Source organism: Cheilinus undulatus, linkage group 17 (assembly GCF_018320785.1).
Source record: "Cheilinus undulatus linkage group 17, ASM1832078v1, whole genome shotgun sequence".
Lineage (NCBI taxonomy): Eukaryota > Metazoa > Chordata > Actinopteri > Labriformes > Labridae > Cheilinus > Cheilinus undulatus.
In genome coordinates, this window is record NC_054881.1 from 15,400,285 (window position 1) to 15,421,372 (window position 21,088).

A 21,088-nucleotide genomic window follows, 5' to 3' on the forward strand; every position below is an offset into this window, starting at 1 on the left:
AAAAACTGTTTCAAGTGACTGCACACAGAATCAAAGATGTTTTCAAGCTGTTTTATTTGTTAAACAGAAAAAAGTAGATATAAGAAACTTTGTAGAGGCAGATATTGGTCCATGAAACATGTCAACAACATTTCTTTAGGATACAAACTAGAACAGGAATAAACTCCTGACTGCAAAATTCAATACAATGGAATTATAAGCTATAAACTAAGATAAAGAAGACGAGTCTTTTCAACTTTGATCAAACACCAGTAAAAATCATGTTACTACATATTTCAGCACCACTGAAGCAAAAAAGTAAATCTAAGACAGCGATTACTGCAGTTTCATGTTTATAATAATAAAAAATGGAAGAAGATTTCTGAACACTATAAATTTCATAAATAAGAAATCCCAATTCTAAAAAAGTTGGGATGTTATGTTAAATATAAATAAAAACAATACAGTGATTTGCAAATCTGTTAATTTATGTTGAATTCGATAAAGCACAAAGACAAGATATTTATTGCCCAAACTGCAAAACTATCCATGTAAATACACACACATTCCATAAAAGTTAGGACATTAGCATGTTTACGTCCTCTTTTCTTTTAAAAACACTGTAAGTGTCAGAGGACTGAAGACACTTATTGTAGAAGTACCTAAAGTGACATTTCCATGCTGTTCTTGCTTAATGTGCATGTAAAGTTGCTCAACAGTGCTGGGTGCAAGTCAGCCATGCTATGAGCACCAATACACCCCCACACCATCACAGATGCTTTTGAACTCTGCACTGATAACGATCTGGATGGTCCTTTCAGTCTGTAGCCCTCAGGACTTGAAAGACCTTAACTTTCAAAAACAATTTGATTATCAGATCACAGATCCACATTAGGTCAGTCCATGTCAGATAAGCTCAACTTTGAATGTGCATGGTTTTAAGGTGGAGTTTGGGGGCTTTTTGTGCCTTTATTGATAAAGGAGGACAGTGGATAGAATCAAAAACAGGGAAGAGAGAGTTTGGAAGAGATATGCGGGAAAGGCCAACGAGCCGGATTCCGATCCCAGCTGTCTGCATATATGGGGCAAGCCTTAAATCACAAGGCCATCTGAGACCCTGTGATTTTTTGTCTTAACTGAAAATGATTTTTCATGGCGCTCCTTAGCCCATGTTGTAATATTCATCACAGAATGATGCTGTAATGCGGTGCCACTGGAAGGGTCAAATGTCACAGGCATATGCTGGTTTCTGGCCTTGCCACTAATGAGTAGAGATTTATCCAGATTCTAAATGCCTTGCAGCTGCACTTTTAGGAATTCATGAACCGTTACACTGTTTGCCAGCACAGTCCTTCACAAAATTGAGAACCTCACACCATTGATAATTGTATGCAACTTAGCTTTTCAGAAGTGGTTCTTTGATACCCAATCATGGTACTATCTCTTGTTAAGAATATATCCCATTTACATGGTGAATAATTACAGCTTTCCCAGTCTTTTCTTGCTCCTGTCCCAGCTTTTCTGGTAACACATTAAAGGTGTCAAATTCTGAATGTGTGCATATTTCCAAAAAAATTGAAGTTTATAATTTTAACAAACCAATATCTTGTCTTTGTGATGTATTTACTTGAATATAGGTTGGAAATGATTTGCAAATCGCTGAATTCTGTTTGTATTAACATTTTACACAATGTCCCAACTTTTTTGGAATTGTGTTTGTACAATGCCATGTATGCATGCTTTTTCTGGGATTTAGACAGAGTCACCTCCTCAGCTCTCTGTGTATTCCCAAGAGACTTTAACTTAATTGTTGCATCTTTAAAAGGCTCTAAAGGACTTGGTATCTACTGAATCTGCAGTTTCTTTTGCTGGCTGTAGATCTGGGTAAAGATATGACTGAAAATCTATAAAATCTTAAAAGCTGTAATACTTTTTAGTACTGCTGCTCTTTGGGATGAATAGTGTCACGGTATCATAACATTTTCAACCGTAGTATTAAAATTCTGCTTTAAAGCAGTGTTATTTGCCCAATGTTTTGCAGAATTTTGAGCTGACTTTCAAGGAAAGGCCTATATTTTTACCCCCAATGATATCATACAGACTAAAGGTAGGCATTAAATTGTGTGAATAATAACATATAGATCATCACTATATGAAATAAACAGCAATTTACATGTTTTGTCACAATTTACAAAAGTGCTGCACTCTCTTCTGAGTGAGTTTCCAGGTTTGGTCCTTGGTCTTGTGTCCCCTCTCTCTCTCTCTCTATCTCCTGTTCAGTGACTGTTTAGGTAGTTTTGGATTGCCTTGTTGAAAACTGCCAGGAAGAAATCCACATCCTCCTTTGTGATGCACATGGGGGGCTGGACACGGAACGTCTGAAGTGGTGAGAAACGGGATTAAACGTGTCAAGACAGTTTTGACAATGTTTCAGTTCTTACTGAAAAAAAAATCTACAAAAACTCAAACAGAATGTGTACTGAGTCACCTCCAGATCTATTATTTTTCTGTCAACTCCAAACAAAACCAGTGTGCCTTATTTGTAATGAGTGCTTGCAGTAATTTAAGAATATAGGGGTCTCTTTCTAAAATGCATGAATTTTTAGGTCAACTTTCCAGACGTCAAACGACAGACTCTGTCTGCATGCGGAAGAGGATTAGTACGGAAGAGGATTAGGGACAGGGGTGAGGGGAAAATAATACTGTGTACTTTGAGAATAAAGTCGAAATGATGAGAAAAAGTCAAATGTTGAGAATAAAGTCAAAATATGAGATTGAAGTTGAAATAAAATATAGGGAAAAAAGTTGAAGTGTTGATAAAGTAAAACTTTATTAGTCTATAACAAACAACGGATCTAACACCTTATTCACATGGGAATAGTATTTCCTAGGGACTTCTGGTAATGTGAAATACTTGTGTGGAATGTCTGTTTTTAACCTCCCTGTGAATCGACCATTTCTGTAATTTGCGGAGAAAAAAATTCCAGGGCAACTAACCTACCATTTTCTGATCAAGAATAATAGAGGCAGCGTAGGCGATTGCTAACAATGTTTTGACTCATACAGTTTATTAATAGTGCTTCTCTTTCAGTTAATTTAAGCTTATGTGTAAAAATGGCTTTTATTTATTTAAACTCTGCTGTCCAAATAAGGATGTGTGCACCACTGCTCTCTTCATACATACAGCTCTTTGGCTCTGCTTCCTACACTTTCTCTTTGCAAGTGCCTGACATTATATAAGAGTTATGCAGCCGTACATCCCACTCAAAACACAACAAAAAAAACTACGTAATGTGAGTTCAGTTACCTGTCCGTAGAGTCCTCCTTTCCCTATTAGCACCCCCATGTCCTTGACGTCCTCAAAAATCTTGTTTATGGCCTCAGAAGGCAGCGGCTCTCTGCTGGCCTGTAAATCAAACAGATGAAGCTGATAGATCCCAACTACCAAACCTTTATGTTACATTTGCTGACACCTACAGGTTTCTAAATTCACTTTTCCAAAGTTATAATAACCAGCTTAAGGAAAACTCAGATGTTTCTGAAACAATATCTACCAGATAAAAATGATTAATAAACATAAGAGCTTTTGTTCATACTGCGTAGCCCCTTTAAGCTTTGACTGACTTAACAGTTAAAGGTCACTGCTGCTCTGTACTGCAGAGTCATACTCCAAGTTTGGTGAAAAAGTTGAAACAATATCTACCAGATTAAAATGATTAATAAACATAAGAGCTTTTGTTCATACTGCGCAGCCCCTTTAAGCTTTGACTGACTTAACAGTTAAAGGTCACTGCTGCTCTGCACTGCAGAGTCATACTCCAAGTTTGGTGAAAAAGCATGGAAAAATGTGTCGCTGATGTAACAAACTCAGTACCTTATCTTTGACCATTTCCACTCCGATCTGCAGGCCTTTTCCTCGGACATCCCCGATAATCTCATACTTGTCTCTGAATTTGGCCATCTCTGTCATCAGATAGGTCCCCACATTTAGAGCGTTCTGCTGCAAGTTGTCTTCTTTGATAGTCTGTGGGGGAAACCTGTCAGTGAGGTCTCACTGAAATCAGATTTAGACATCCATTTATTTTAGTCAAAATGTCAGTTGTGGTTTATTATTAGTATTATTTATCTATCTTGAACAGAGTTTCATTTTAACATAGTTGAAGGCTGGTCATGTTGTGGTTGTGTGGCTATAATACACACTCAGACAAAAATTGTTGGTACTCTTCTATTAAAGAAAGAAAAACCCACAATAGTCACTGCAATAACTTGAAACTGACAAAACTAATAACCAATTTAAAAAAAGTACTGATAATTAACTAATGAAAAATAGACATTGATTTTAAATTGTGGTTCAACAGAATCATTTTTAAACAAACTAATGAAACAGGCCTGGACAAGAATGATGGTATCCCTCGATTAATATTTTGTTGCACAACCTTTTGAAGCAATCAAGTGATTTCTGTAACTCTCAGTGCACCTGTCCACAGGTATTTTGGCCCACTCCTTGTGAGCAAACTGCTCCAGTTGTCTCAGGTTTGAAGGGTGCCTTCTCAAGACTGCATGTTTCAGCTCAATCCACAGATGTTCAGTAGGATTAAGATCAGCGCTCATAGAAGGCCACTTCAGAATAGTCCAGTGTTTTATTCTTAGCCGTTCTTTGGTGTTTTTAGCTGTTTTGGGTCATTATCCTGTTGGAGGACCTATGGCCTGCGAATAAGACCAAGCTTTCTGACACTGGTCACTCGCTGCAGAATGCCTAGATAGTCTTGAGATTTAACTGTAGCCTGCACAGATTCAAGACACACTGTGTCAGATGCAGCAAAGCAGCCCCAGATCAGAACCAAGCCTCCTCCATGTTTCACAGTAGCCACAGTGGTCTTTTCATTGTATGCTTCATTTTTGCATCTATGAACATAGAGCTGATGTGACTTGCCAAAAAGCTCCAACTTTGTCTCATCTGTCCAAAGGACGTTCTCCCAGAAGTTTTGTGGCTTGTCGATCTAATTTTGGTAAATTCCAATCTGGCTTTTTTATGATTTGCTTTCAACAGGGGACTCTTCCTCGGTTGTCTTCCATTAAGTCCACTATGACTGATGGTGCGTCTCAACACTGATGTGCCTTGATCTTGAAGTTCACCTCTAATCTCTTTGGAAGTTGTTCTGGGCTCTTTGGTTACCATTCATATTATCCGTCTCTTCAATTTGTCATCAAATTAAAGAGATGGATTGATGTCATCAATTATCCTTTTGCGGCCACATTCAGGGAGGTTGGCTACAGTCCTGTGGACCTTAAACATCAGAATAACACATGCAACTGTATACTCAGGAGCATTGAGCTGTTTGGAGATGGTCTTACAGACTTTAGCTTTAACATGCTTGTTTATTGTCGTCTTTCTAATTTCCTGGGACAACTGTCTCCTTAGCTTTCTGTGGTCCATATGTTCAGTGTGTTACCAAAGAGTACAGTGATACTTTTCACCCTTTAAATAGTGACTGTCTGATTACAAGTTTAAAGACACCTGCAGTGCTAATGGGCAGATTATTTTAAATCTTTTCCAGAGGTACCATCAAGTTTTATTTGGGTTTTTTTTGTTTTTTTGTTTTGTTTTTTTCATTGATTCTGGAGCTAAAATGCATCTTTATGCTAGACCTCAAACAAGCCAAGGGGCAGAACAGCACACATGTCCATAGTTTGAGCTGGACTTGAAACATTTATGAGGTAGGGTGATAGACTTTTCAACAATTAAACATCAAAATACTAGCCTTTAATTAGATTAAATCCCTTGTGCTAATAAACAAGAGCTATTTAGAGAAAAAATCTGAATCCTTACATCAAGCACAGATGAAGCAACTGCACAAGCTAAAGGACTTCCTCCGAAGGTGTTGAAGTGGTAGGCTTTAGCAAAAGATGCAGCAATTTCTGAAAAACACATGAAGAAAGAACAACACCATGGTCCTCTTTAAAAAAGAGAAAAAGAAATGGAGGGGTAGAGTGAACTGCTAAGTTTAATGGGGAATCTCCCAGAACCTCACAATAACTGGCTAGATTTTAACAACAATCTCATAAGATAGGATAAACTTTATTGTCCTATAGAATGAGAAATTTGTCTAGGGCTCTTCACCCAAGCTACAGCCATAAACAGTACATTACAACACATTACATATGAAAAACATTTTAACACAAGATACTGAGTATCAAAAAACATTTCCCCCAAAAAATGTAGAATATAAATACAACTAGGGCTGCATGCAGCACAGAAGGGGCCTTGCACCCCGGTGCATTTCGGGATGTGTCGCAACCGTGGGAGTGTGGGAATAAGCAACACATTCTGTGTTCTCAGTTTTTTCTCATTCATATAAAATCAGAATAAAACAGGACATTATATGTTAGAAATGCCTCTGCTTTTGTACAGTAGGTGGTGCATTAGCAAAAAGATGTACATGTATGTAAATACATAATTATGTAGAGAGGCAAACCCTAGTCATACATGTGAGATTTGATGCAAATCAGAAGTTTCATAAAAGAGTTACAGTGACTTCCTGTGAAATGATTTGATATCGAATTGCTCGCCAAAAGAGAAATGACCCAGTTGTGTCACTTCCTGTTGCCAGTTGGCGTGCTACATCAAAACCATAAAATCAACCTTTGGATATGTAGATGGGCAGACCTTGATCCTGCAAGTGAAATTTGAAGACACTTAGATCTCAAGTATGAGAGTTGCACAAACTTCCCGTCAAATTGACAAGATATTGAAATGCTCATTATCGCCAGGGAGACATCCTTCAGTGCAACATATCTGTGTTGTGGCCAATTAATGTGGCCTTTCTTTCCAAATCAAAGCTTAATAGGTTAAGCACAATAAGCGAGACGAAGATCTGACCCATTTGTGTCACTTCCCGTTGACAGTAGAGGGCACTATGAAGAAATGTTGGCATGTGAGCCTGTTTGATGTGGTGCTGTTGTCTTGCAAGAGAGAGCAGAATATAACAGAATACTATTTACTAAAGTTATTATAGGTTAAAGTCAGTGGCACCATCAAAACGCCCTATTTTAAACTAGAGATGAAGCTCATTGACTTCCAGTTGGGATTCAAGCATGGATCCAAGAGACTTTTTTGTAGGTCTTATAATGACCCATATGCAGACCAAAAATCATTAGCCTTGGCTGGATGGTGTGTGAGGGCTGAATAAGTAAAGGGAAATTTTAAAAAATCAAAGGAAGAAATATTCAGTTGACAGAAGGGGTTGCTGTGACAAAGTAATGTTACTGATGTATGAATGTATTGTGTGGTCATCCCTGTGAAATTTGGCAATGATTGGCATAAGTATTAAAAAGTTATAAGGCATTATTGGTGTATTTTCACTGTAAAAATGTACAAAAAAATAGTTTAAGTTTGGGGTCTGGTCACGACCCCACCCTATGGTTAAAACTTGTAGTTCGCACAACTTTAGATCTCCAGGTTGTCTTGTTTGCGCAAAAAAATTCTGAGTCAATTAGCTAAAATCCCTCGGACTAGTTCTTTCAAACATGAAGCTTATTAATCGCCCAAAAATGCCAAAATTTGACCCATAGCTGTTTGTAGAGCTCTTCCTGTACATTTTAGAGGATGGGCCCAAGAATTTTTTTTTTTTTTTGGCCAATCATGATACATATGTGTTCTGATTTGCATGCACGTAGCTTTTACCCAGTCCCTTATTGTATGTTTGGGGCCCTCTGGGGCCCCTGCTTGATGGACTTTCAGGGTTTCACCAAATGCCAACATTTCCACTGGCAGACAATTTTCCTTAATGTTTGGTGAGGTTTTGAGCATGTTAAGGCCCCCAAATTAACAGTTCTTCTGACAGAAAAAATAAAACCTACTGATACAATAGGGTCCAAGAGTATAACCTTACCTGGTGTTGTAACAACAGCCCCCATTGGGAATCCAGTACCAATGCCTTTCGCCATTGTAACGATATCAGGAAGAACTTCATAACCTTGGAAACCCCAGAAGTGAGTTCCTGTTCGTCCAAATCCCGTCTGAACCTGTCAGGCGCAAAACAGGTTAGCCTCCTTACATGTTAAAATCCAAATCACACAATGCATAGTGTAGCATTTCCCAAAAGTGATTGGAACGTGCTCAACATTGACTCGTTATGGGATGTAACAAACCTCATCAGCAATGCAGACCCCTCCCCTCTCTCTCACAAGTTTGTAAGCGTCCTTAAAGTAGTTTTTGGGATACTGAACAGCTCCTCCCATACCCTGTTTGAACAAAACACATCACACCTCACAGTCCCTACTTCATAAACACAAGCTGTACTTTCAGCTAAGGACAAGGGCTGCCAGGAAAAAAAATTCCAGAAGTTCTGGTTATTTCACATCAGAGAAAGACCTCTCAAAATGTTTCCTTCACATTTATACTATGCAAGCATTTAAGTTATGTAAAAAGTCTTCAACAGACTGTACCTGAATGGGCTCTCCAAAGAAAGCAGCAATCCGATTAGGGACACTGGTAGCAAATGTTTCTTTGAGCTGGCCAATGTACTGTTCATTTGCCATGCATTGCCCTGCAGTATTCAAAATTACACTATTAGATAGTAATGATGCACAATTCAGTGTATGGGACATATCCAAAACAGTGGCAGTCACTTTGAAAGCTAATTGAACTAACTAATTGAAAGCTACTTATCAATCAGAATGTAGCATATTCAGGCTGAAAGCTTTACCTTAAGATATCTTGAAGTTAAAAATGACAGACCTCTTTTATTTACACTTCATTGTTATGGAGAAGTTGTACACATGCATCCATCTTCTCAATGCCTTAAATCTTTAAACACTGTGTACCATGGGGCACTGAGGGTCATGAGTGCTGGCAGTCACAGCTGCTCTCAATCTTTGGGCAATCAAGATCTACTCTTTACCACCTTGTGTGCAGCCCTCAGATGCCAGAGTATCCTTCAGCTTCATAAATGGTAACCTGGCTTTCTCAGCACCAACAAAATGTGATTTTGCAAGGGATTTTTTTTCAGTGACTTTTTCTATTTGCTAATACTTTTCATCCTCTTCTCTTACAGTGTCTTCTACTTCCTGTGATGGCTGAGTTAATGGTGGGACAGAGTGGTATTCATGCAAAACAGCTTATGAAACACTTTTGAGCCTCAGAGTGGCAAATAAACAAGAAAAAAGAAGGGCCATGCCTTCAGTGTGAACACAGAGCTGAGAAGAACAAACCAAGCCAAGTTTTTAGGAAGTCATTGCTCTACAATATATTTACACAGTAAATCTTTGAAAATATTTTTTGTCCATATTTTTATTCAATTATCACCACTGCAGAAGTTATGTAATTATACCCCACTAATGAATTAGTCAAACCATGTGTGCATGTTTGGGTACCTTGAGCACAGCTACAGTCTCTGATGGTCTGCACAGGAGAGTCCCTGCAGTGGCTTCCTCCCCACGGACCTCTGAACACATCAGGGCACATGGTCTGTTGAATGGGCCAAAAAAAAAAAACTGGTCAGCTGAGTCAAAGCTGACAGCAACAGTCTCTCAAAAGCATCATAAAAGATGAAGCAAGTTATCTATCTTCATACATTTGTGCAGCCTGAACTGGTGGCGACGGGGTATTTGTAGGGTGAGTTGGAGGTTAGACCCATGGTTTGTTGGGTGCCACCGTGGTACGATCCTCTAACAGATAAAATACAAAACAAAGGAACAGTCAGTGATGTTTAAATGCTTAAAGAAGGGGGGGGGTTGTAGGATTGCTCATAAAGTCAGAGTCTGATTCTATTTAATTTGACAACCAGATACAACACATATTTGGAAGAGCACTTTCAAACAGCTCTGAGGCACTTAAGGATGAGACTTACCTGAAAGTGATGATGTCAAAGTTGCCTGTGTGAAGCCGAGCCATCAACATAGCTAAGTCATTGGCTTCTGAGCCGCTGTTGGTCAGATAAACCACCTAGAGAGGGGATGAAACAACACTAGACTTTCAAATCTACCTACATATTCATCCAGTCATGCCCTTGTCAGTGAAAAAGTCTAACATCGTACCTTCAGAGGATCTGGTAAGAGGGAGGCCAGTTTCTCACAGTACTCATGGAGAGTTGGGTGGACGTAGATGTTTGTAGTATGCCACAGTGTCCTCAGCTGCTTCTCTGTGGCTGCGGTCACCTTCCTGTACCCACATGAAGGCAGTTTTAAAGCAACAAATCACTGTCTTGTTTACATAAATTGATATCCCAGTAGAATTTGCTATTATTATGTTGCACAGCAATGAAAAAAAAGACCGTACGGGTGGCAGTGGCCCACACTGACAGTAGCCACACCAGCAAACAGATCCAGATATCGCCTCCCGTCCACGTCCCATATCCACTGCATGAATCCCTGATGGATGAACACTGGTTTCTTGTAGTAGGTTATCTTCGTGGTCACAGGGTTGCAGTTCTGCCTGCGGATCTCCATCATTCGCTCTTTGGACATACCCTACATAAACCAAAGGGTGTAAAAGAATGAAGAAATGTTTAAAGGTATAAAGGAATAAAGAAATATTTTTGTCAGAATAGGTTTCTGCTTTAGGGTTTCATGCAGTGAGTTAACATGACTGTTTGGTGTCAGTAATGTGTTCTGATTAGTCCACACTTCAAATAGTTTTTGGAAATAATGGCTGTCAATTCCAAGAGGAAAAGGACCATTCAGAAAAACTAGATTTTTGTGTGACTGAATTATAGATTCAAAAAGTTGAAAAGCTGTTTACTTCTTTCCTGGCTTGGTTTTATCTGAGCAGCGCCCATGACATCACCGCTCCCTTTGAGGGATTACCCTGCCCCCCTTAAGCTACAATGATATAAAATCACCTAACAGTTCATCTCAATACAGTCTGTTGTTACTGCCTTCACTGAAAGTAAAAAGCCTGCTAAATGCTGTGTTTTTGTTTATTGTGAGGTAAATTTCCCAAATCTGTCAGTCACGGTGGTCTAAGGGTCATTAAAAGTATCATAACGGAGGTTTGTGCCAGAAAACAGCAATTTATCTCCAACTTCTGTTTCTCTGGCACAGAGCAGAGGTGATTGTATTTCTAGTGTGATTTCAGTTCATTCAACTGACACGCCCACCATCATAAAGCCATTCAGAGGTGGACTTGCTGGTGTGTCTTAGATCATTGTCCTGCTCCATAACCCAAATGCTCTTGAGCTTATGCCAGATGTCATGGGATGTCCACCATCCAAAGGGTTCAACTATTGTCTTGTCAGTCCTCACAATATTTTTCCAAAAGTTTTGGGGATCATCAATGGCAAATATTAGATGAGCTTTTGTGTTCATTTGGTCAGCAGTGGTTTTGGCCTTGGAACTCTCCCATGGATGCCATTCTTGCCTGGTCTCTTTCATACTGTTGAATCATGAACGCTGACCTTAACTGAGTTAAGTGAGGCTGCATGTCTTTAGATGTTGTTCTGGGTTCTTTCGTGACCTCCTGGAGCTGTCGATAAGCTCGTGGAGTCACTTGGAATGGCCACTCCTTGGCAAGTTTTCTCCATTTGTGGATAATGACTCTTGCCTTGGTTTGCTGGAGTCCCAAAGCCAAAACAGCTTTGTAACATTTCGAAAATTGACAGATGCCAATGGCTTTGTTTCTCATTTTTTCTTGAATTTCTTTAGATTGATTGACATGATGTGTTGCTTTTTGAGATCTTTTAGCCTACTTCCCTGTCAGACAGGTTCTATTTAAAGGATTTCTTGATTCAGCAGGTCTGGCAGTAAGCCGGCCTTTGTGTGGCAAGTGACATTGAACTCAGCTTTCAAAAAATTGTGGTTAATCACAGTTAATTTATTATTTAAATTTGTTTGATGATTTGACACATTTAAGTGTGACAAATGTGAAAAAAAAACAATTTAGTAGGGGGCAAATAATTATTCACAGCACTGTATCTGGTATAGTATTTTGGTTAGTTTGGACATTGCAGTCTACTAGTGAAGACAGACCTTACATATCTGTGGTAAGCTAAAAATTAACTATTTCTAACAAAGGACTTAGTTTGGGCTTCATGTTAGAACTCAAAGGCTGACAACTAACTTGTAACTTACATAGCTGGTGCACTGAGCTACTAATTTATTAGGCCATATTCGTTCTTCTTATCTACTGTTAAATCAAGTCAAAGGTCATTTCAAAGGAAAAACCTCCTCTGTAGTCAGCAGTGATTATACCCAACCCTAGTTAGTGGTCTTACTTTGTATTCCTGTGGTTTGAATTTGCATGGAGGCATCTCTGGAAGGTCTTCGTGGTCCTTTTTGAAGGCTGCTTTCTGACATGCTGCACCTGCAGAAAGGTTTGGTTGAGAGAATTAATCAGATGAAGAAGTCCAGGAGACTTTTATTTGTTTATGACATTCCTGTTATATGGGACTTTTTTTTTTTAATGCTTTGAGGTCATGCGACACTTTCTTTATTTGTGGCCCCTACGGCCTGATAATAAGAAGTCAACTGTGGCCAATGATTTTTCAATTGCAGCAATAATTTAAATGTCTGTAAAGATTCAGTGACCTGTAACCACGTTACTTATTATGTACAGAAACAATGGCTGAAGATTTTCAGTGTTCATCAGAGTGGTTTTCATGGTGTTTTGTATCTTCCGGTCAATATTTAATGAACAGTAACTTTTCTTTGTGTGTCAGTGTAAAAAGCCCTTCCTCTTTTTTTCCTAATCCAACAGCAAACTGAGAAATACTGGCTGATAATTTGGAAACATTAACTCAGATGATGATTAAATGTGCAGTAGTTTCTTAGACTCAGAACTTGACTGGAGTTATCTACTGTGGTGAGCTAAGCTACAAGGTACTCTACAAAAATTTTCAGCTTCATTACACAAAAGCTACATCCTGCAGAAATGTAGCAAGCTAAGCTACAGCAACACCACAAAAGTAGCTAAGCTACTTTGAAGCTATTTTCAATTATTATTGTTTTTATAATTGTTATTATTTCAAACCTTTTTTGTCAATGCTTATTCTGTATGTTTAGTTGAGATTCAGTGAATGACAAGTACCGTTATTGTTTTAATCATTATATTTATCATCTTTTTCCTTATTTTTAGTCTTTCATGTTTACCTGCCAGCACCTTTACCTGTCTGATGACACCACCATCACATTCTCCTCTGATTGGTCTGAAATGGTCAAATAACAAAGGAAACAAAGCTTTATAAAAGATCTGGTGCAAGTAAATTAGAACAATAGTTTGCATTCTGCTCCACCACAGCTGATTAGGTACCTTAACTTTTCATACTCACTTTAGTAAAACACAAGTATTTCATTAATAATTTAAAAGCTGTGTGGTTTTTTTTAACCAACTACTACCCAGCAGTTTCAAATAACTAAAGTTAACCCTAACTTTATACGCTTTAACACTAAAGAGCTTACTATGTTTAGCCTTAGCAACAGCTGTTTCAGAGCACTCTACTCTACAGGTTGTATACCGATCCCATGTTGTGGCTTTTGGGGTTCAGCCCCACAAGAATTAAAGGACATGACGCATCTGACCCTCAGTAACAGTTGGATAGAGGTTTTAAGTTCAGTCATTAAAAACAAAAGTGCTGAATGCACTCGTGAGTGTTAACTATAGGGGGTTTGGCATGATATTTTATCCAGGATTCACTTATCTCATGCCAGCTACAGGGATGGCACATCCTCACACATTAAAGCTAAGACAGTGATGTCATCACCGTCACCCAGAAATAAGAAGTAAACAGTGGACCTGTCCATGTAGCAGCTGGCATCTTTTACTCACAGAGATGCACACAAGCCTTTTTTTTTGCAAGTTCATGTCAAGCCTCCTGTGGTTGTAATGAGCGTTCTGACATCCAGTCTGCTTAGACCGCTGCATCCTTATGTCAAACAAAATGTGCAAATGTGCATGCTTACACATGACCAGGGCTTGACATTAACACCAGCCACTGGGCCTAAAGGTTACTAGCCACTCAGCGTTTCCAATAGCCACAATTCTGCGGTTGGAAAACTATGTGTTATAAACCAAACACTGTATGAGATCAAACACACATGCCCTTTATTCCCTCGTCAACATGATCAATATTAGCTCTCCTCTTAATAAGCTCTTCTCTGTGAACATATGAAACAGCACACTCCAGAGACGTCATACTTCACTGTTAGAGGCTGTCACTGAGACACTGGAGATTAAATGTTCTTTTTATTTTCAGATATAGACAACACATTTCCTGTAATATCTTTGGCTGATTCTGATTTTTACTGCTCTGACCTGCTCAAAGTTCTTTACCAAATTGTCTTGCTTTGAAGCACTACAATTGACAACAAAAGCATAATTCTTGTTTTTTTTTTCCTTCAATGGGTATTAGGTTTATATTAATATTAAAACACTAATTTTAATGAACTGTGTATTCAAAATAAAACAAGAAGAAAATAAAACTGCAGCAGGTTTGGTGAACATTTAAAATCCTCACTCAGATAGATCTTCACCAGAGAATGTTGAGTATCATGTAGAAAAGCTACTAATGACGTTATTTGTAATGACGCTACTGCCCAACACTGCTTATGTTGCAGTGTTGATCACCAGAGTTAGTTCATTTCTGCAAAGAGTCAATAGATCTTAGCTTTTCCCACTGCCATTTCAAATCCGGGGGGACATGTAGGCAAAGTTCCCCATCATGCCCTTGAGTAGAGAGGTTAGATGTATTTTATATGTGTTTAGTTGTGTTTGGATGTTGCCTGTTATACAGTGATTCCTGCTGGGGTTCTTTTGCTCATGTTTCTGGTGGATTGTTGTTGTTTTTAATGTGAGACACTTTGCACTATGAATGAAGTTATCCACTGGGTTATAATGACTTTAGGTGCTCCTTAAGGTTGCATATTCTTAATCAGAAGGCCTTGCCTTGCTATGAGGTTAACTCTCTGCTTTAACCTTTTAGAGACCCACCTTGTCACAGACTTCAAGAGTTACTGGAGTTCTGTCATGTAAAATATTTAACACTTTCAAAAGTGTAGTTGAATCTTATGTAGTGTGGACTAATACAGACATATTTAAAGTGTTAAATTAAACTCTATATGAGTTTAATTAACAGTGTCAATTTTGCTGTGTATTTTACTTTATCATGGAGGCGTTACTTTACCTGAACAACCTGGTTGGAGGTCCAGTTTCTTGTTGCTACTTCCAATAAGGAAAGATCAAATTTTACTGTACAACTCTTCAGTAGCTACTCAGTACTTTTACTAGAGTAGATTTATAGACCAGTGCTTTGACTTCAGTAAATTTGAACCACTTTTACTCAAATACAATAATTGTGTACTTTTTCCACCTCTGCTGGAAGGTACAAGAGAAGCTGAAGGCAAGATATGACACATCACATATTTATGACTTTGGTTGAGTAATTGTGATGTCTGGTAGATTCATTGTTGGCTCTTGGATAGACCTCTCTCAAAATGTGCCTCGCTTAAGTGCACTGACTGTATTTAGCCTTGCTGCGCCCCCCATGTCATTACATTAGGATGGTCGTGGCCATCCCCCTGGATAGGCCCTGGTTACACTCCTGGAGACGATTATAAATGTGCTATACAAGCTCAAGTCTGTCCTCACTCTTTCCTTTCCTGATGTCCTACTCTATTCACTGTCCTGTCCAAACAAAGGCACTGAATATCCCAAAATAAAATCTAAAAAACCCCTCAATTTTACAAAAATATCACACAGTTACAGTAATGTCAGTAAATGTAGTTATGTTCTACCCCTGAAAACAATATCTGAATAAAACTCAATGATTTAAAAAAAAAAATCTCTCTACTTTATCACTATCATAATAAATATAATGACGTAGCACAATATTAGTAGAATGATTTTGTCTGATTTACATGTATGACAAAAGTGAGCCTCTTTCCATGTTTACTTACCACTTCCCAGGTGAATTTTGGCCAACCCATTGTAACAGCAGGACTGTCCTGTCAAAGCTGCACAGCGGCCACTCAGTGAAGAAACAACTTTATACATGTTGAGTGAATACAGCAGGCTCTCAGCCGTCCTTCTACCGCCACTGTCTGAGAATAAAGAGCAAACTCGCGTCAGGTTTTTTTTTGTTTTCTACATGTACAAGGATGGGTGGACAGTGATCAGCCAATGATAAGACGATCAAAACAAACTTCACTGAAGGCCACCTTGAGAAATATATAACCTGTGGCATCTTGTAATTAGATTTCCACTTCAGGAAACCACTTCTGCTTGGGAGATGTTGATAGAAAGGGTTCTTGTCAGAAATTGTGCAATAAGTAACAAGCATTATGGAAAGTTCTTGTTTTTAACAGTGTGCCTCTCTGTTTACATGTGGATGATTGATTGATTTTATTGGTATTCATTTATAAATACACCTCTGGTGGCAGCTCAGGTGGAAGAAGAAGCACAGAAGTAGATTTCCTGTGTACAGTATTGTCTGTCCTTATAACTCAGTGCAGGGAACGGCAGGTCAAATCAAACTTAGCAAGAAAACTGTAGGCATGGTTAAAACAGAGTACAGTAATTTGCAAATCTTTTTCAACCTCCAGCATATTCAATTAAATGCAAAAAAAAGATAAAATATGCTATGGTCTAACATCCTAATTTTCCTTTTTAAAATTATTTTTTCTCAGTTTGATGCCTGCAACATGTTCTAAAAGAGTTGGGGCACTGGGTTATATACCTTCACTCTTTTTCTGTAAAGCCATGCATTTCCAACTCGTGCAGAATGCTGAAATAAGCAGGGATGTAGCTGAAAAGGACGTCTCTAAAATCTGTATGGACCTCTCAATAGTAATACTGCATTCACAGATGTGCAAGTGACCCATGCAATGGGCACTGAAACACCCCCACACCATCACAGATGCTGGCTTTTGACCTTTTAATTCCAAAACAATCTGGATGGTCCTTTCACAGCAAAAACTGGAGTGTTGAATTCTCAGTGTTAACCATTTCTGTGTTGATTTTAACACTCAAAGTGCAATTTTAACTCTGTTTAGAGTAAAAGGCCTTCGGTGTTAGAGTTATCTGACAGTATTGATCCATTCAGCATTAATCCAACACTGTAGAGTCATCTGATCTAAGCTCCGCCCACTGCCATTTTTTAGATGCGTTTTAGATGATGATGTTTTGGGGGTTTTTTTGTGTTTGTTTTTCTGTATTTTGCTCGTCGTACAGTGATCACCTTTAGGATTACTTTGCACATGTTTCTGGTGGATTGTTGTTTTTTATGTTGAACACTTCTGCACCATGAGTGAAGATGTCTACTATGTTGGTCATTTCCTGACTATGTGACTGTCTCCTTGCTCTGTGATTGCCATAAGAAACCTCACATTTTTGACATTGCCATAGTACTTTATTGTGAGGTGGCTATCTATTATGAATGTCAAGTCTTTTGCACTGTGTAAATGCTGAATTAAAATACCTCTGATTGTTCACCCAGTGTGAAATGAAATAACACAATAATGTGTTAAAAGTAATTTTAATATATAAAAACAACACTGTAAGTGTTGAAAAACAACACTATGAGAGTTAAAATATCAACATTTTCTGAAGTGTTCATTTGACTCAGAATCCAGGGGAATTATATAAACAGGAAATTGGGAAAAGTGTTAAATTTAAAACCATGAGGGTTAAATTAATGCTGATGATTTTACTATGAAAGTGTTTATATTTCACCTTTTAAGAATTACTTAACACTTTCTAGTGTTGACATCTTAACACTTTCAAATGTTAATTTAAATGTTACTTTAACACTTTATCAGTGGTTCCCGTATAAACCGTGGCAGAGTGTTAATTTTTACTCCGAGGGCTAAATTATCAGTTTTATATTAACAGCAAATTTCCTCTTTATCTCAGACCATCACAGTTGCTGATTTTGAACTTTGGATTGATAATAACCCGAATGGTCCTTTTCTTCTTCAGCCCGGAGGACATGATGGCCATTTTTTTCCAAAAACTATTTGAAATGTGGACTCATCAGACCGCGGCACACTTTAGGTCAGTCCCTCTCAGATGAGCTCAGGGCCCACAGAGAGTCAGCAGCATTTCTGTATGTTGTTGATATCTGGCTTTTATTTTGCATGGCACAGCCTTAACTTACTTATGCAGATGCAGAAACATACTGTTTTAACTCAGTAGTTTTGTGAAGTGTTCACAAGCATGTGTTGTAATATCCATCTCATAATGATGCCAGTTTTTAATGCAGTGCTGCCTAAAGGATCAAAAGTCACAGGAATTTAATGTTTGCAACTGCATGTTGAGGAATGTTCATAAACTGTTCTAATATTTGCCTCTGCAATTGTTTTACAAAGTGGATAACCTAACACCATTGATGATTATGAAGCCGAGCCTTTCAGGTGTGTTTCTTTTATTCCCAATCATGGCACTATCACCTGTAACCAGGTGTTTTGAGCATTCCATAACAATGCCAATTTTTTCATGCCCCTGTCCCAACTCTTTTGGAATGTGTCTTATGTATCAAATTCATAATGCACTTATTCCAAAAATTGTCCAGTTTAGAAATTAAATATCTTGTCTTTGTGCTGTATTCAACTTACTGTAGGTTGAAAAATATTTGCAAATCACTGTGTTGTTTTATCCACATTTTACTCGGTGTCCCAACTTTTTTGAAACTGGAGTTGTAATAATAAACAACATTCAGGCAAAGTAACAACAGGTCAAGTCAAATAAAATGTAAACGCAAAAAGTCAACAAGGATGGAACAAAAGAGACAAAACAGGCAGAATTTGGAAGGAAAAAAGAATAAAAGCAACAAAAGTGGACAAAAAAACAGAAGAAATAACATTACATCAGTGAAGATAAACGGAGATAAGAAGACTGAAAAAGGATGGAGTAGGCTTAGTAAATTGAAACAAAAGCATTTTTGGGAAATCAGGAGGATGAGGAATGGAAAATAGAGTTTGAGCATCAAAATGGATATAGGAAGAGAATTGAAGATAAATGAATGAATGTGACATCACAACCATGAATTTCTCATGTATGAGCTTGTTGTGCGGTGGCCATACTCACCTGCACAGTTGATGGAGGAGACAGGTGTCTGAAAAGTCAAATATAGTTGAAGACAAACATTGATGTAGGCCTAATCATTTCTGAAATTTACAACATAATTTTCTCTCATGAAATACTCTACCTCAAAACAATAGTGGTTGGTTCTAAGTTTCCAAAACCCTGATCTTAACTGCGTTCTAACTGTTTGCTCTCTGGCTCACTGCACAAATGCATCTGGGGCTGTCAGAGCTCATCAGTCAGTATATCAGTATGAAGAGCAGAGTAGGAAATACACATCCTTTGATTGTGTATTGACAGAATAATACTGAACTTTGACTGTTCTCAAGTAAATGGTTATGCTGACCTTGCCCTCATATAATGGACACTTATCTTACTCTGCTTGAATGAATGAATAAAACGAATGAATACATGTGTTCGAATTCCAAAAGTCAGTAAGATAGGCAGGTGACCTTGAAGATAAGGAGAGAAAGTTTAAACTGAGTTTTTAAGAAATAGAGCTTATTGGTTGCTAGGCAAGTACAACGTATGCTGAGGGGAATCTGTATTTTGCTTAAATACCGATAAAACTCTCAGCTCGGGGGACTCTTCTCCCACAATCCTTTGTTGTGTGAGATTCTGGGCACAAGCTTGATTAAAGAGACGCTGACGTCAAGATCTTCTTAATGAGTACAATGATTCTTTTTTCACCCCGCATAACCTGGTCCTTTGAGCTTGATCCCTGGTGACATTCTCTTCCTCCTCCTCTTCTCCTCCAATCACAGGAGAAACAACATCCTTATCTGTGAATTCAGCACAAGGCACTCCAAGGTGGGAGGAGGGACTGATTGGTCAACAGGATCAACAGAGGTGAGAAGTCCACTTCTTTATATGCGGATGAAATAAAAAAGAACCTCTTAAAAGATACATGTAAAAATTCACAAAAGCTTGTTCACCAGAGTTGTCTCTTCTCAGTAATAAGAAGGTATAAAGAAACCCAAAAAGAGCGGATGGAATTGGCTCGTTCTACACCCTGTTCCAAATTATTATGCAAATTGGATTTTAGTGTCATAAACATTCAATTGTCGGCTATTCAATTAAACTCATGGATGGTATTGTGTCTCAGGGCTCTATGGATCACTGAAATCAATCTCAGACACCTGTGATAACGAGTTTGCCAGGTGAGTCCAATTAAAGGAAAACTACCTAAGAAGGACAATCCACATTATTAAGCAGGCCACAGGTTTCAAGCTATATGAGAAAAAAAAGGATCTCTCTGCTGCCGAAAAGTGACAAATAGTGCAATGCCTTGGACAAGGTATGAAAACATTAGATACTTCATGAAAACTGAAGCGTGATCATCGTAATGTGAAGACATTTGTGGCTGATTCAGAGCTCAGATGGGTTCGTGCAGATGAAGGCATAATGAGGAAGGTTTCTGCTGGACAAATTCATCGGATTAAGAGAGCAGCTGCTAAAATGCCATTACAAAGCAGCAAACAGGTATTTGAAGCTGCTGGTGCCTCTGAAGCCCCATGAACCTCAAGGTGCAGGAATCCTCCAGAGGCTTGCAGTCGTGCATAAACCTACTTTTCAGCCCCCCTAACCAGTGCTCACAAGCAGAAATGGTTGCAGTGGGCCCAGAAATACATGAAGACTCATTTTCAAACAGTCTTGTTTGCTGATGAGTACCGTGCAACCCTGGATGGTCCAGATGGAGGAGTAGTGGATGGTTGGTGGATGGCCACCATGTCCCAACAAGGCTGCGACATCAGCAAGGAGGGGGCGGAGTCATGTTTTGGGCAGAAATCATGGGGAGAGAGCTGGTAGGCCCCTTCAGGGTCCCTGAAGATGTGAAAATGACCTCGGCAAAGCATATACAGTTTCTGACTGACCACTTTCTTCCATGGTACAAAAAGAAGAACCGTGCCTTCTATAGCAAAATGATCTTCATGCATGACAACACACCATCCCATGCGTTAAAGAATACCTCACTGTCATTGGCTGCTATGGGCATGAAAGGAGAGAAACTCATGGTGTGGCCCCCATCCTCCCCTGACCTCAACCCTGTTGAGAACCTTTGGAGCATCCTCAACCAAAAGATCTATGAGGGTGGGA

The 21,088-nt window shown here is 38.7% G+C and overlaps 1 protein-coding gene across 1 annotated transcript; it reads right to left on the bottom strand.

Annotated features, from left to right (window-relative positions):
* Positions 1–98: 98 nt before the first annotated feature.
* LOC121525364 (alanine--glyoxylate aminotransferase 2, mitochondrial-like) lies at positions 99–19,238 on the bottom strand. Its single transcript, XM_041811325.1, has 16 exons — positions 19,116–19,238; positions 18,995–19,022; positions 15,868–16,011; positions 12,192–12,280; positions 10,259–10,449; positions 10,018–10,141; positions 9,831–9,925; positions 9,555–9,648; positions 9,355–9,448; positions 8,428–8,528; positions 8,131–8,223; positions 7,872–8,004; positions 5,810–5,898; positions 3,854–4,003; positions 3,287–3,385; positions 99–2,357 (listed from the first exon to the last, which is right to left on the bottom strand). Exons 3-16 carry the CDS (start codon positions 15,962–15,964, stop codon positions 2,256–2,258), a joined length of 1,551 nt encoding a protein of 516 aa, XP_041667259.1. The 5' UTR covers positions 15,965–16,011; positions 18,995–19,022; positions 19,116–19,238; the 3' UTR covers positions 99–2,255.
* Between the last annotated feature and the right edge of the window lie 1,850 nt (positions 19,239–21,088).